General features: G+C 33.6%; 1 protein-coding gene across 1 annotated transcript in view; it reads left to right on the forward strand.

The window, feature by feature from the left end:
• The first annotated feature begins 3,037 nt into the window (after positions 1 to 3,037).
• The window catches only part of LOC149946014 (ATP-binding cassette sub-family C member 1-like), a 38,252-nt gene continuing 27,431 nt past the window's right edge, over positions 3,038 to 13,858 (forward strand). The window contains exons 1-6 of the mRNA XM_090170705.1: positions 3,038 to 3,170; positions 6,544 to 6,681; positions 7,908 to 8,010; positions 9,529 to 9,657; positions 10,564 to 10,755; positions 12,163 to 12,337. Of these exons, the coding sequence (XP_090026831.1) occupies positions 3,038 to 3,170; positions 6,544 to 6,681; positions 7,908 to 8,010; positions 9,529 to 9,657; positions 10,564 to 10,755; positions 12,163 to 12,337 (870 nt within the window). The remainder of the gene's footprint in view (positions 3,171 to 6,543; positions 6,682 to 7,907; positions 8,011 to 9,528; positions 9,658 to 10,563; positions 10,756 to 12,162; positions 12,338 to 13,858) is intronic.

Consider the following 13,858-nt stretch of genomic DNA (forward strand, 5'->3'; position numbering starts at 1 on the left):
CAATTAAATAAGTTAAAATGATATTCTTTTTACCAACGTTTTTTAAATTGTAGTATTTACTACCTATATTTGCATTTCAGAAATCTATTTTAACATATTGAACGCCAAGAAAAGAGGCTTTTGTAGTATTTACTACCTATATTTGCATTTCAGAAATCTATTTTAACATATTGAACGCCAAGAAAAGAGGCTTTTGTAGTATTTACTACCTATATTTGCATTTCAGAAATCTATTTTAACATATTGAACGCCAAGAAAAGAGGCTTTTGTAGTATTTACTACCTATATTTGCATTTCAGAAATCTATTTTAACATATTGAACGCCAAGAAAAGAGGCTTTTGTAGTATTTACTACCTATATTTACATATTGGAATGTAATTTAACGTATTGAAGGTAGAGTATAGAGATTTTGTAGTATTTACTACCTACATTTGCATTTCAGAAATCTATTTTAACATATTGAACGCCAAGAAAAGAGGCTTTTGTAGTATTTTTCCTCCTATATTTACATATTGGAATGTAATTTAACGTATTGAAGGTAAAGTATAGAGATTTTGTAGTATTTTACTACCTATATTGGCATTTCGGAAGTATATTTTAACGTGTTGAATGTAGAGTATAGAGAGTGTTGTAGTATTTTTCTTCCTACGTGACTACACCGGAAACGTCTCTGTGTTATTCGCTTTAGTAATCAAGCCGACTCTGAACATATGTTTTACTCTTTATTCTACGAGGTTTAAACATACACCATTTCAGTACATTCTTAACTTATTCCATACGCTATTTAAAACACATGCGATAAAGATAACGAGGAAACAAGTTAACTCTGAACATATATGTTATGCTCTATACGTGAAGGATGTTGTAAGCTTAAATTCATAATGGTTAATGTGTAGTATTTTTCTACCTTTTTACATTTTATAGTATTTCTTTATCTATATTTGTGTATCGGAAATGTATTTTAACGTATCGAACGTAGAGTAAATTTTTTTTTATATTTTCTTTATATATTTGTGTATCAGAGTTGTGTGTTGTCGTATTAAAAGAAGAAAAAGGAACTTTTCATAGTGTTATTCCACCTATTTACATATCGGAAATGTATTTATATTTTACCGTATTTAAAATATAGGTAATTGTTTTTATTGGCTTGACTTAAATAAAGCGTGAAAGTTATTAGTTTCAAAATGATATCTACAAATCTTATCCACACAAATTTAATTTAATTTTAATTTTAGTGTTTTATAGTATCTTTCTGACTATATTTGTGTATAAGAATTATATTTTACCGTATTTAAATAGTAATAAAAGCGAATTGAAAGTTTGAAGAAAATATGAATTAAGTTCGTAAATAAAATCCTTTTATAGTACTTTGAAGGACTCTTAATACGTTTTCAACTTGAATAAAATTAAAAACAATAATCTAAGATACCCTTTAAAGTTAAATTCCTTTAGAGTTTATCAGTAAAACCACTTTAAGTATTTTTTCAATCCTTATACCTATATTTACATATTGGAATTGTTACAAAAGGTTCTTTTAAACGTAACTTAGTACACTAATTAAGTATTTTTAATTTACCGTAATTAAAATATAGGTAAGTGGTTTTTATCTTATTTTATACCTACGGAAGCGATAAATAAATTAAAGCAATAAATTTTTGGAGTTTGGAGATGGGTGGGAAAAAAAATAAGGCTCTTCGTTTTTCCAACTGCTTTTCTGATGTACCCAAAAATGGACCAAAATAGAACAAAAGTACCCTTAAAACGACCAAAGTCACCATTTTCGGCCCTATGTACCCCATTTCGGACCAAAAGTACCCCAAACTGGACCTATTAGCTTTATTGTAATGTTAAACTCCCATAGAGATTCCCCTAAAAGAAAAAAACTTGCGGTCCAATTTTGGGTACATGAATTATTTCGGAGAGGGAATCCATGTTTTAAATTCAAATTAACCGCGCGCCCGGGCAATCCGCGCCTCCCAGGTAATCCACGCCTCCCAGGTAATCCACGCACGCGCGCGCTATCTTCCTGCCTAGGTTATTAATCATACAACTTACATAATTACTACTTATTTCGTACGATAAAACGCGATCGAGATATTCGTTTTAAGAAATACTCGTGAGATTGGTTCAAGTTTCAAGCATACTACAATGATTTTAAAATGAAGTTTAAAAATATTTCCATTCTACTTTAACAACGAATATTCCATGACGTCAAAACACTTCAATTCAAATTAACCGCGTCCCCCGGGGTAATCTGCGCACGCGTCGCCTAGGTTATCAAATTTTTACATCATTTCAACTTATTCCGTACGATAAAACGCGATAAGATATACGTTCAAGTATCTTTCGAGATAAGCGTAGATAAATGAACAAGTTGGCCTGGACACAATATGTTGATATATGAGAAAACAAATCGTCGCGAGAAATACCCTAAATACATTGACTTTTCGACGATTTAACCCCCATTTCACCCCTTAAATCCCGGACCCCGATCCCGAACCTGACCCCGTCCCCGGGATCGTTGCCATACCCTTACTTTCCTTCTACTTACCTTAGATTTTTAACAATATAGTAAAGAACGAAGTGCTGGCAAAGGTTTTCGGAGTTTAAAACTTAACGGGGGAGTGCTGTCAAATCCTTACGAAATTTCACTAACACCCTCGTCGAAATTTCGATATTACAATCTCTGAAAGTATTTTTATGGGTAGAATCCCCTGCCATCTTTGGCACACCGAGTTTTGAAGTTAAAAATACCTGTTGCTGAACCATTATATAGAAAATTACCGTTACCCGGATCCAAAGGGTGTGTTAATAGTTGAGTTATGTTTTCACCTGAAACGTGCTTATCTTCATACCAAACTGGGAGTGGTCTACAGATTCTAAAGGGTGTTTTTAGATTCAAAATGACTAAATATCCTTTGTTTTATATTCTTAATTTAACCAAACTTACCCCCGCGTGTCAGTATAGAATTGAATTTTCCTTTTTCTCAAGGATTCGAATTTGACTTGGTATACGGATAATCCAGAATTCACGCCATGTTTCCACAACACAGTGTTGGTGTGGACCCCCTGCGCTGTTCTTTGGCTGTTGGCGCCGGTACAAATGATTCTCTTGTTAAAGTCAAAAGTACTCGCCATCAGCTGGACAAGGCTATACTTAGCCAAAATTGTAAATATCAATTTCTATTTAATGACGAAAATTTGATCATACTGTATTTTATACATGAATATAAATATACTTATATTCAGGATGCTTACTGGTTTCTTATCAGAAATCACACTACAGCCTAAGATAAGACAATTTCAATTTCGTTTTTAAAAATTAAACCAATTTTCTTTATTAACAGTCTTCACATCTTTCACGGAATTCTAAGGCTTTGAGTTTTTGGAAACACTTAAGCTCAAACAAATTAACTTTTTTTTCCTTTTGACAATGAATTAATGATTAACTTATTCTCATTAAATTTAATTTCCGTTTACATACCAACCAAATTTAACCTAATTTCCTATATAAAGGTAAAGTTATTTCATTTAACATTTAAAATTTATACTTATACCTAAGCTAAGACCAATGGTCTTAGACCTAAGTGGCCATTTAATTTCATTCACCTGGTTGTCGTTATGCTATGCGAATCTCGCTTAAGAGTTAAATTTCTCAACAGATAATCGTGGTTTTATCATCACGAATATTCTATAAACTAGAAACCCTCGAAATTTTATATAAAGTAAATTTTTACAGCTAAAATAAATTCAAAAGACCATTACCGTCAATAGGGATTTGAGGCAGGTTTGATTTCCAACTGATAAAATTATTTTTGAAATGATCAAACTTTATCCTCTCAGGCTTATGCATTTTAAGGTGGGGTGGCGGAGTGGTTAGCACTTTCGCCTCGCAGCAAGAGGAGCCGGGTTCGATCCCAGCTTGTGGCACTGGGTGAAAACTCGGAACAACTCCTTCCGCGTTGAGTTTGCAAGATCTCTCCCCACTGGTTTAAAGGGTTTTCCCCCGAGTTCTTCGGTTTCCCCTTCCATAAAAACTTGTCGAGGTTAACGGTAATAGTTAGTGTAGGGAGCTGTTGGCTCGGTCTCGTGGCATGCAGGGCTTGCCACCACCCTCCTACGCATTGTAACCCGGCCACCTGAATTAAAGGCTTCAAAAGTCGCTTGATGACTTAGGCCTAAGGTGGTGCCTTGGGTATTAGCCTAGCTGATTATTATTATTATTAAATAACAAAATTTTTCCATTTTTCCAAAGTTAACTGTGATTGTTTTTCTGAGAAAAATGCTAATAGTTTAAGTATTATTCTTAAAACGAACCCAGTGCTATATTATTTAGTAATATGATCTCAATATGATCTCAATAGCCAGAAAGATCCGAAAGTGTAAACGCAAATTACAAATAACGATTAATGTTCCTTGATGAACTGGCACGTTCCAGAGGGTGACACTATGAGCGCAAAATGAAGCGGAAGATAAAACAATTCTATTTGAGACTTCGTACGATAAGAAGTAGCAAAATAGCAGATGACAGAAGCTCTGGCGACGTAGCTCCAACTTCGCTTGTTTAGGTTTTAAATTCAAATGATTTACGGTGGAGTTTTCCACATTCCAATGGTTGAATCGCGTGTCATTAGCATTCTTGATCTGCATTGGGAGACATTCCAGGGTTTCATTTAGTTCAGATTGGTTCGAGATCCGTTTCAAGACGAGCTGTACTCGTTGAAGAATGTCATTCTCCAAATACTAGTAAGCCATTGCTTAAGCCACGGCAATGAACACTTACATTGTTACCAGACCACCGGAATTAATGGCTTTAAAAGTCACTTGATGGGTTAGGCCTAAGGTTGAATCGCGTGCCATTAGCATTTTTGATCTGCATTGGGAGACATTCCAGTGTTTCATTTAGTTCAGATTGGTTCGAGATCCGTTTCAAGATGAGCTAGTTAGCCATTGATTACGCCACGGTTATGAACACTTACATTGTAACCCGGCTAATAGCTTTAAAAGTCGCTTGATGACTTAGGCTTAAGGTGGTGCCTTTCGTATTAGCCTAGCTGATTATTATTATTATAACAGATGAACCGTCAGGTTTAGGAAAACTTGTTGATATTGATTCGCTGTTGCAATTATACTAAGTGTACATACGGCCCAGAAATTATATACCGGTGCACTTGGGATATAAATTAATTGTACATCTACTTTCGGACATATTTCAGAGCGGCCCAAACCAAGGGAAATAATTGTTGAAATTTTTTCATTTTGTAAAATAACATGGTACCTATTTTTGAAAAAGGTATACAGGAAAACTTTTTCCAGTTGTTTTCTAAAACTAACAAAACTATATTATTAACCTGCTGAAATAAAGTACTGTATAAAAATATTTACCGTTGCTTATTTGGAGTAATATGGTCCTAAAATTACCCTTAAAAGATATAAGAACATTTTTTAAGAGATAATTGAAATAAAGTGATTTCGACCATAAATTATGAAATAGTTTGTTTATATTGTGGTATACTTTATCTTTTTTATTCTACCGACTCTAATAGTTTTTCTATTTTCTAGGCAGTAGTTTTAATTTTGAAAGTGGTTTGCTCAGCGCATTTAATATACTCTTTATATGGAAATAATGGTTCAAATATCGAAACACTGGGATTAGTTTTGAAAATTGGTACATACGTAAGTGTCAATTAAAAATTGGGAAGAGCCACCAGTGAGTCAAGGCCCATCGTACGGTGATCGGAAAATGCGTTTCTAATTTTGAATTCCATTTCCTGATATTGCATTGAAGCAATGAGATAATGAACCAGTACATGTCTCAAAACAGGGTCTTTGGCAAGAGATCACTAATATTCAATCACCCTTATGGATTTTTGCATCCGATAGACAAAGGCGTTTGTATTTTAAGCTGCAATTATATACAGCTTTAGGCCATTTGTGACATTCATAAAGAAGTAAGACTCACACATTTAAGGCAATGCCGCTGGACTTAATGATGATGTCACCAGTAGAGCACCTCTGCCACTAACATAGACTTATTCTTAGCTTAAATAACATTTTCCTAAACCCTAAAGTAGCGCTATAGAGGTGGGAACTGGTCTTCTAATAAAAAAAACCAGTTGGAAAATACCCACCCGCCTCGTCGTTAAAAATGCCCCACCCGAGCCCGACTTCCTAAAATCACTAACATTTATACCCACCCGAGAAATCTCATGGATGGTCGCAAGTTGCTTATCTATAGAGTTTCATAATAAATGTATTGATACCCATTTGTCCTTTACAAAGACTATATATTTTTAAGATTAAAGTTTTGGATACGTTTGAGCAGATAATATAAAAATATATATAAATGAAACTTAATTATGGATCTCACATCTTTATGTCATCCAGAAAGAAACATTAATTGTCCTTAGATCCAATATCGGGTTTATCGGGTACCCACCCGCTTGTTACGGGTCATTTTGACTGTGGCCTCAAACCTCCAGTGTTCTTCACTCTGTTTTATTATGATTCCTAGTAGACCTAATTATTATTTTGTTATTAAGGTACTAATCCTTGTGCAACTATTGCTGGAAAGAAACCGATCTTTCAACCTGTCAAATGTTCTCATTTTTTATTGGTTTATTTCAACCGTTTCGGAAACTATTACCATCAGATGGCGCATAAAAAGTGCGATAGCGGAGGTGAGTTTTGAGAGATTTCTAACCATAACGGAGTATCTTATCGTTAAGAACAGCAAAGACCGACTGTTTGTCAGAAAAGTCTTGACCTACCTATCCTTTATCAAATAACATACAAATTGAACTCGTTTGTGAACCAAATTGGTTGATTAGAATAAGAATATATTTACCAAAGAAATTTATGTGTTATCAATCACATGTACATGGACAGTGACGCTACTGCAAAACAAATTATTTGGTGGTCAAGTACTCCTAAAGAAGTTATACAGATATTCAAATATCAAAGTTGGATTTAATCAAGCAGATATTGTTTATATGAAAAAGTGTTGTTAATTTTCCGGGAAAATAAAATGCAGAAAATTTTCCGCAAATCGGAAAATAAAAAATTTAAATATCAATTACTTTTTATGGGTTTTTAATGTTTTTGACTTTTTATCGATATAAAATGTCTAATATCAGTAACATACTACAAAACATTAATAGTGTTACATTGTTAATCAGTTTCAACTAAACGTTTAGTTTTACTTTTAGATTCTATAAAATTAGGCGAAAATTCCGCTTTATTTAAATTTGCAAACAATATATTAGACCATAAGTTTATAATAAAGCTTTATTATAAACTTATGATTAGACTAATCATGAAACGAAAACTTTTTTTTCGGAAAAATACGGAAAAGTTTCCGACTTACAACACTAATATGAAATAATAGTTTATTTTTTAACTTATTATGAAGATATTAAAATTCCCTTCGAATTGTAAAATTTAGAATCCAAAACAATTTTAGCGAATCGGCGATCTTATTGATGAAATCTATCAATTTTATCTTTGACATTGTTCAATTTCAAAGGGAGTTATTAAGAGGGATAAATTAATTAATTTAGATTAATTTGTTTTTATCTTACAAAAACGGTTGGATTTAGAACTTTTATGCTCAATTAAGTGATATTGGTGATCCTGGTCAATATATATATATATATTTATATCAAAAATAATGTTATTATATTTGTTATTTTTGATCGACGTTAAAGAATTGTAATCAGCCAATGGTAACGTTGTATCATTTAGTTGATAAATAAAACGATTTGATAGATTTAAAACTTTTAAAAAAATTATTTAGTTTTTATTTTAAAACTTGTAATTTAATTATCCTTCCACGAAATAAATCATTAATTTAAGAGCTGGAAATTTGTGCTGTCTTCATGAATGTGTTTTTAATTTTGTATTACAGAATGTGATAGAAGATCGTATCAGCTTCTCACTTTACATGATCCACTATTGTTTAATTTTAACAATGTTGGCGCTCTCGTTTCTAAACGACAAACAAACTTATTGTATTTATAAATTACAAATCGATGGCTCAGGTACTTCAAAGGTAAAAATATTCTTAAAACACTTTCTTAGGTAACGCGTTCTTATAAATCACGTTGAGAAGGGAAGCCAAAGCTTAAAATTTCGAGCGTCGATTGCCCTAATTATTGTAATAATAATTATAATCAGCTAGGCAACACCTTAGGCCCAAGTCATCTAGCGACTTTTAATGCCTTTAAATCAGTATACTGGGTTACAAATAAAAATTAGCACGTCAATAAATTGTTAGAAATAATTCGCTAACAAATACTTCGCCATCATATCTATTGCGTGTGAAATATGAATCTATTCCTCCTACGTAGTCAATTTGTCACCACATTCAATGCCTTCGACAATAGGGGTTTCCATGAAGGCCACTTTCCCTCCCCTCCTACGCGCATGCGCGTGAGTCAAGTAATAGGTGTTTCTATAAAATAAAAATAAATAAATGTATAAAATGTTTTTCACCGCGTCACGAGCTTCAGCTTTTTAATGCTTTATTGGCACGCGCGTTTCGCACGTCAACTTCAAATACCAAAATCTTTATCGACTCCAGCGCACGCTCTCTATCTTCAATAACCTTAGCTTAATGACGTAGAAAAAAACATTTACACGTGACGTTACGTACTTTATAGAAACACCTGTTAGTGGTATTTGTAAGGCTAAAGTTGGTAGCATTACATTTCTTCCAGGAGGCGCGTGTCAAATTCAACGTGCCCTTCTATATTGAAATATTAAGCAGCGCGTGCTTTTAAAAAACGCTTTTACAAGTATGTCCTGGCTCTCTGAATTACTACTTCTAGGCAATCGTTGAACAGGTTTAATTTAAGCATCTTTCGATAATATTATTTTACTTACAACACCCAAATGAGAGACTAGGCTTTCATTGGTGCTAACGTCAAAAGTCTCAAGATTGTGATTACCTTGATAGTTCGTAATTTCATAATAAAATTGGTAGGCTTTAGATGGGTATTTTGAGTTTTGTAGAAGGCAGATCAAAGCGAACGAAAATGATACATAAATGGAAATTAAAACCTTTTAATAAAAACGTTACGATAATCTTGTTAATAGCAACTATATGTGAAACGGTTTGAATATTTTATATTGAATTTATCGTAATTGATTGAACTCAGGCAATAAAAAACTATTAGTAGTTTTGCAAGAAAAGAAGTGTTGACACGAACTTCAATTATTAATTGGATTAACCTCGAGGAACGTTTTGTTCAGAGAGAAACTCTTGGGTGCTAGGGCGGTGGGAGGGCAAGCTTTAAGAAATAAATTTCTCAATTATTGCAACAATCTCGTGTTATGTTACTTTTGACCTTTAGACAAATTATTAAATAATATTATCTTTACATTTTGTCAGTAGCAATCACCGGAAGCAACGGCCTCAACTTTCGCCATACTGACTTTTTCTTGGCTTACTAAGTAATTTAGTTTGATTTCAATAAATAACCCTAATTAAAAAAAAAGATTTTTTAATTTACAAATCGTTGTTTCAGATTTATTTGGAATGGCTGGAAAACGCCCTTGGAGCCATCTGAAGTATTCGATCTACTGCACGCAGAGAAAACTTTCACAGTCAGTGAAACATTTAGAAAGTTTTGGAGGTATTCTCCAACAGAGCACAGGTATTTATGTAAATATTTCCTGAAAAGAATAATATTTAAGTGGTGACCAATAAATATATTTAATGAATTCAGAATTACACTATAAAAATTGCTATATCTCTGCTGGTGGCATTTGAATTAACCTTGGATCACACTATCCAACATTTCAGCCAATGTTGTTGGTGAACTCACATAGTCAGTTTTCAACTTAAGTTCGGAAATTTATTCCGTTAAAGGAAAACCTATTTCACCGTAAGAGCAGTTAGTGTGGGGAGCTGTTGGCTCGCGTGGCGTGTAGGGCTTGCTACCACCATCCTACGCATTATAACCCGGCCACCTGTTTAAAGGCATAAAAAGTCGCTAGATGACTTGGGCCTAAGGTGGTGTTTTGGGTATTAGCCTAGCTGATTATTATTATTATTATTAACAATAAATGGAGATAAATCTAAAGTTATCTAAGCAAAACAGCTGTAAAAGTCTAAAGAAAACATGTGCATAATTTACCATTAGAATGAAAATTCAAAATGTCTCAGCAAGGTTTATAAACTCTTAAAGCGACTTAATCAAGTGCAAAGTTAAATAAAAATGAGAGAAATGTGCACTTTCTAATTCAGTTTAGGTATTGAAAAAATCTTATTTTTTAAATCCGATTTGAAGTATGTTTAAGAAATAGCTTTTAAACTTCATAATCTTAAATACTTTGGAATTTTTTTATCGGTTGTGAGGCTTTGATAACATTTGAAATCGCGGTGATGTTCTTAATTTAACCAAATTAAAAACATTTTAGTTCATTTTTACATTATTTTATTAATACTTAAAACATGTACCTAATAAAAGTTCAAATCCGTGACCTTTCCTGTGTTCTGTTCTTAGTTTTAGTGACTAATAGTCAAATTAATTCATTTTAAATTATATGATTTCCTTTAGTATTTCCCTCGAAGAAAACGAAATGAAAGATTTGCTTGCTGAAACCAGGATTGAAAAGAGAATCACTTCGAAAGAACGCAATCCCGGAATTTCATCTTCGTTGTTCCGAGCGTTTCGATTTCTGCTTTTTCAAACCATTTTTCTCAGAGTGCTCGCCGATGTCCTGCTTTTTGCAAATCCACAATTTATTAGGTTAGCATAATTAAAAAATGTTATTAGCAATCGCTTCGAGCTTTGACAATCCCAAATACTTATATTTAATTTCTATGGTCGTGTGTTGTTGAGTGGATGTAAAAAATAAAAGATATTAATCAGATGATTTGTTGGGAATTAAAATAAATTGATAAATTTCATTCGAAAAATTTTCAAGGTTTTAAAACAACATCATTTTTTTTCAGGGTTGGCAAAAAACCGGCTTTTTTTTAAATTGAAAAATCCTGTATAGTTAAAACCGCCTGTAACCGGTGGTTTAAACCGGTTAAAACTATTCATAAAAAATGATCAAATTCCTTATATCAAGCCCTAATTGCTCAAATTTCCCGATTTAAAAATTACGTTTTTGCGCGTGACAGTACCTTTACATTGTGAGGTATAGCAGACTTATTTACCCGCTTTTATACCCAAACATGGCAGCGTATTTTCACGCGCAAAATTAATTTTAAGATACCCTAATTTCTTATATGTTAGCTCTCATTACTTGCGACAAAAAGTGAAGGTTAAGTTTTGTCAATGTTTCTAATTAATTTCTCAATTTTTTTTATAAAAAAAAGTGGTTTTAACCATGGATTTTTATTTGGTGGTTAAAACCGGCTTAAACCAGGGTGGTTTAATCCAGTCTGGCTGGCTCTTGCCAACCCTGTTTTTTTTTGGTCTTTGACCTTTTCGGAAATTTCTTTGTCATTTTTCCTTTGACCTTTTCAGTAGAATTTAGAACAGAAATATTGCAAATATGCATTAGCCAACATTATTATATTTTTTTAAAATCATGTGAAGATTATGAAACTAATAAAATGGCAGATTGCAGTAGGGTTTTGTCAAAACTTTAGGATTTTGTACCAAGGGATTGATATTTCGAAAATTTCGTACGCTCAAAGAAATCGATATGCAGCTATGATTTTACAAAAGCTACGAAATCATTAAAATTTCCACGGAATCCACCTAAATTAAAAAAAAATACATAAAAAATTACAAAATCCAGGAGCATTCTTTTAATGATTTTGAATGTTTAAAACCTACAAAATCCACGATAAATTAAATTTTTTTAGAAAGCTTCGAAATACAGGATTATTCGTCCAGAGATTTTGAATGTTTAATACCAACAAAATCCACCGAGTAATAAAATACCGTGGGTAAGATTTTTCCGGGATATGCAAAATTTTAAAAAATTCAACTGTATTTAAAAAAAAATGCACGGGTTTTTATTATTTGGTTAAATTTTCACTGATTTGGTTTCACAATCAAACCTTCTTTTTGATTTTTTTTTGTTGCGTTTTCGTTCAAATAAAAAAAAATCCCGCAGGAAAATCTACAAATCATTGAGTAAAACCATAGAAATCCACGAAACAAAAATACAAATCAAATACTTATGTTCTTTAACAGAATACTGATTGAGTTCGCATCAAACGAAGAACCTCTGTGGAAGGGCATCTTCTACGCTTCTCTCATGTTCCTCGTCAATGTCGTCCAGTGTCTCATTTCCGAGGCCAGTGTGAGAAAGTCAATTAAACTTGGATTGCAATTGAAGTCAACTTTAATGTACACTCTCTACCAAAAGGTAAGATAATATCAACGTAAATTATTAGTATTTGTATTTGTAAAGTATATATCATTTTACAAATTGAGTTTTATTTTAATAAAATGTGTTTATTTAAAAATATTGAATCTAGCGTATTAATATTTCCGGCGTTGCTATTTGCTCTCGAAAATTGGGGTAAATAGGCTAATCCCAGCCTCTACTATTTAGCACCGATTTTATCCCCGAAAGTAGGAGGTAAATAGCCTTAGCCCCAGCCTCTACTTTTTCCCACCGATTGTATCCCGAAAGTAGGAGGTAAATAGCCTAAGCCGCAGCCTCTACTATTTATTACCGATTGTATCAATTACTACTGCGTAGGACTTTTTCCTGGGTGTTAAATCAACGTGCTTTTAATCCCAGATGTAAAGAAATGTATTACAGACAATTAGCCAATGATAAGCTTCGCATTTTCTGACGTCATGCGTGCCGAGATGTCTGGAAATTCGCCGAAAAACTCGATTTCCACCATTTCGACTTCTTTTTATAATAATTCAAAGACCACTTAACAGATTTTGATGAAATTTTCTGTACTTGCTATAAAATGTTTGCTCTTTCTAATGAATCAATAATTAGCCATAGCTAAAATTTCGTGCAACCAACACTTTAAGAGTAGAGCCTAAACCCGAGTTTGAGGCTGAAGTAAGAACATTTTTCAGGGTGTCAAACGCTGTTTGATGCGCGGGGTCCATTGCCAAACCGCGTCTTTATGCAAAATAAAGTGAAGGGGTTCCGCGATGGCGGCGAATTTTCGTATGAACCGTCTGTAATAGGAAGCGGTGCCTAAAAAACCACGCAATTATTTAATGGTTTTAGGAGGGGCTTCATCGCGAATAGCGGATGTTTTAGCGGGGTCTACAGTCACACCTTTTTCATTTACGATATACCCTAAAATAAGAGCTTCGGTTTTTACAAAAGTGGGTCTTACTACCTTTAATTGTTAAACCAGCGTTGCTAAGGTTGGTAAAAACCTTCCTGGGGGTAGCCATACGCACGTTGAAATTTGACGAAATAATAACAATATCGTCAAGATAGGCGCTAACGCCCTCGTGACGCAAAGGTGCTAACAATTTATCGACCATTCACTGAAAGGTCGCTGGAGCCGTGGTGAGGCCAAACATGAGCACCTTGGGGCGAAAAAATCCTCTGTGTGTAACAAAAGCGGCCTTATCACGACTCTGAACATCAAGCGGAATTTGCCAATAACCGGAGTTCATGTCCAGGTTCGTGACATATTTTGGGTTTTTTAAGGAATCGAGGATGTCGTCGATTCGAGGTAAGGGGTAAAAATCTTTTATCGATATATTACTTAAATGGGTATACTCAATGCAAAGACGCGCACCACCATCCTTCTTACCGACAAGTACACAAGGAGAACTCCAATAGGAATTACAGGGTTCGATTAGATCGTTTTCGAGCATTTGGGTGATCATGCCTTCAATTTGATTACGCTAACGGGGGAGTAACGATATGGGGCGCAAGAAACTGGGTACGCCTCACTGG

The sequence above is a fragment of the Leiobunum rupestre genome, chromosome 4 (genome assembly GCF_980474605.1).
Source record: "Leiobunum rupestre chromosome 4, qqLeiRupe1.1.hap1, whole genome shotgun sequence".
NCBI lineage: Eukaryota > Metazoa > Arthropoda > Arachnida > Opiliones > Sclerosomatidae > Leiobunum > Leiobunum rupestre.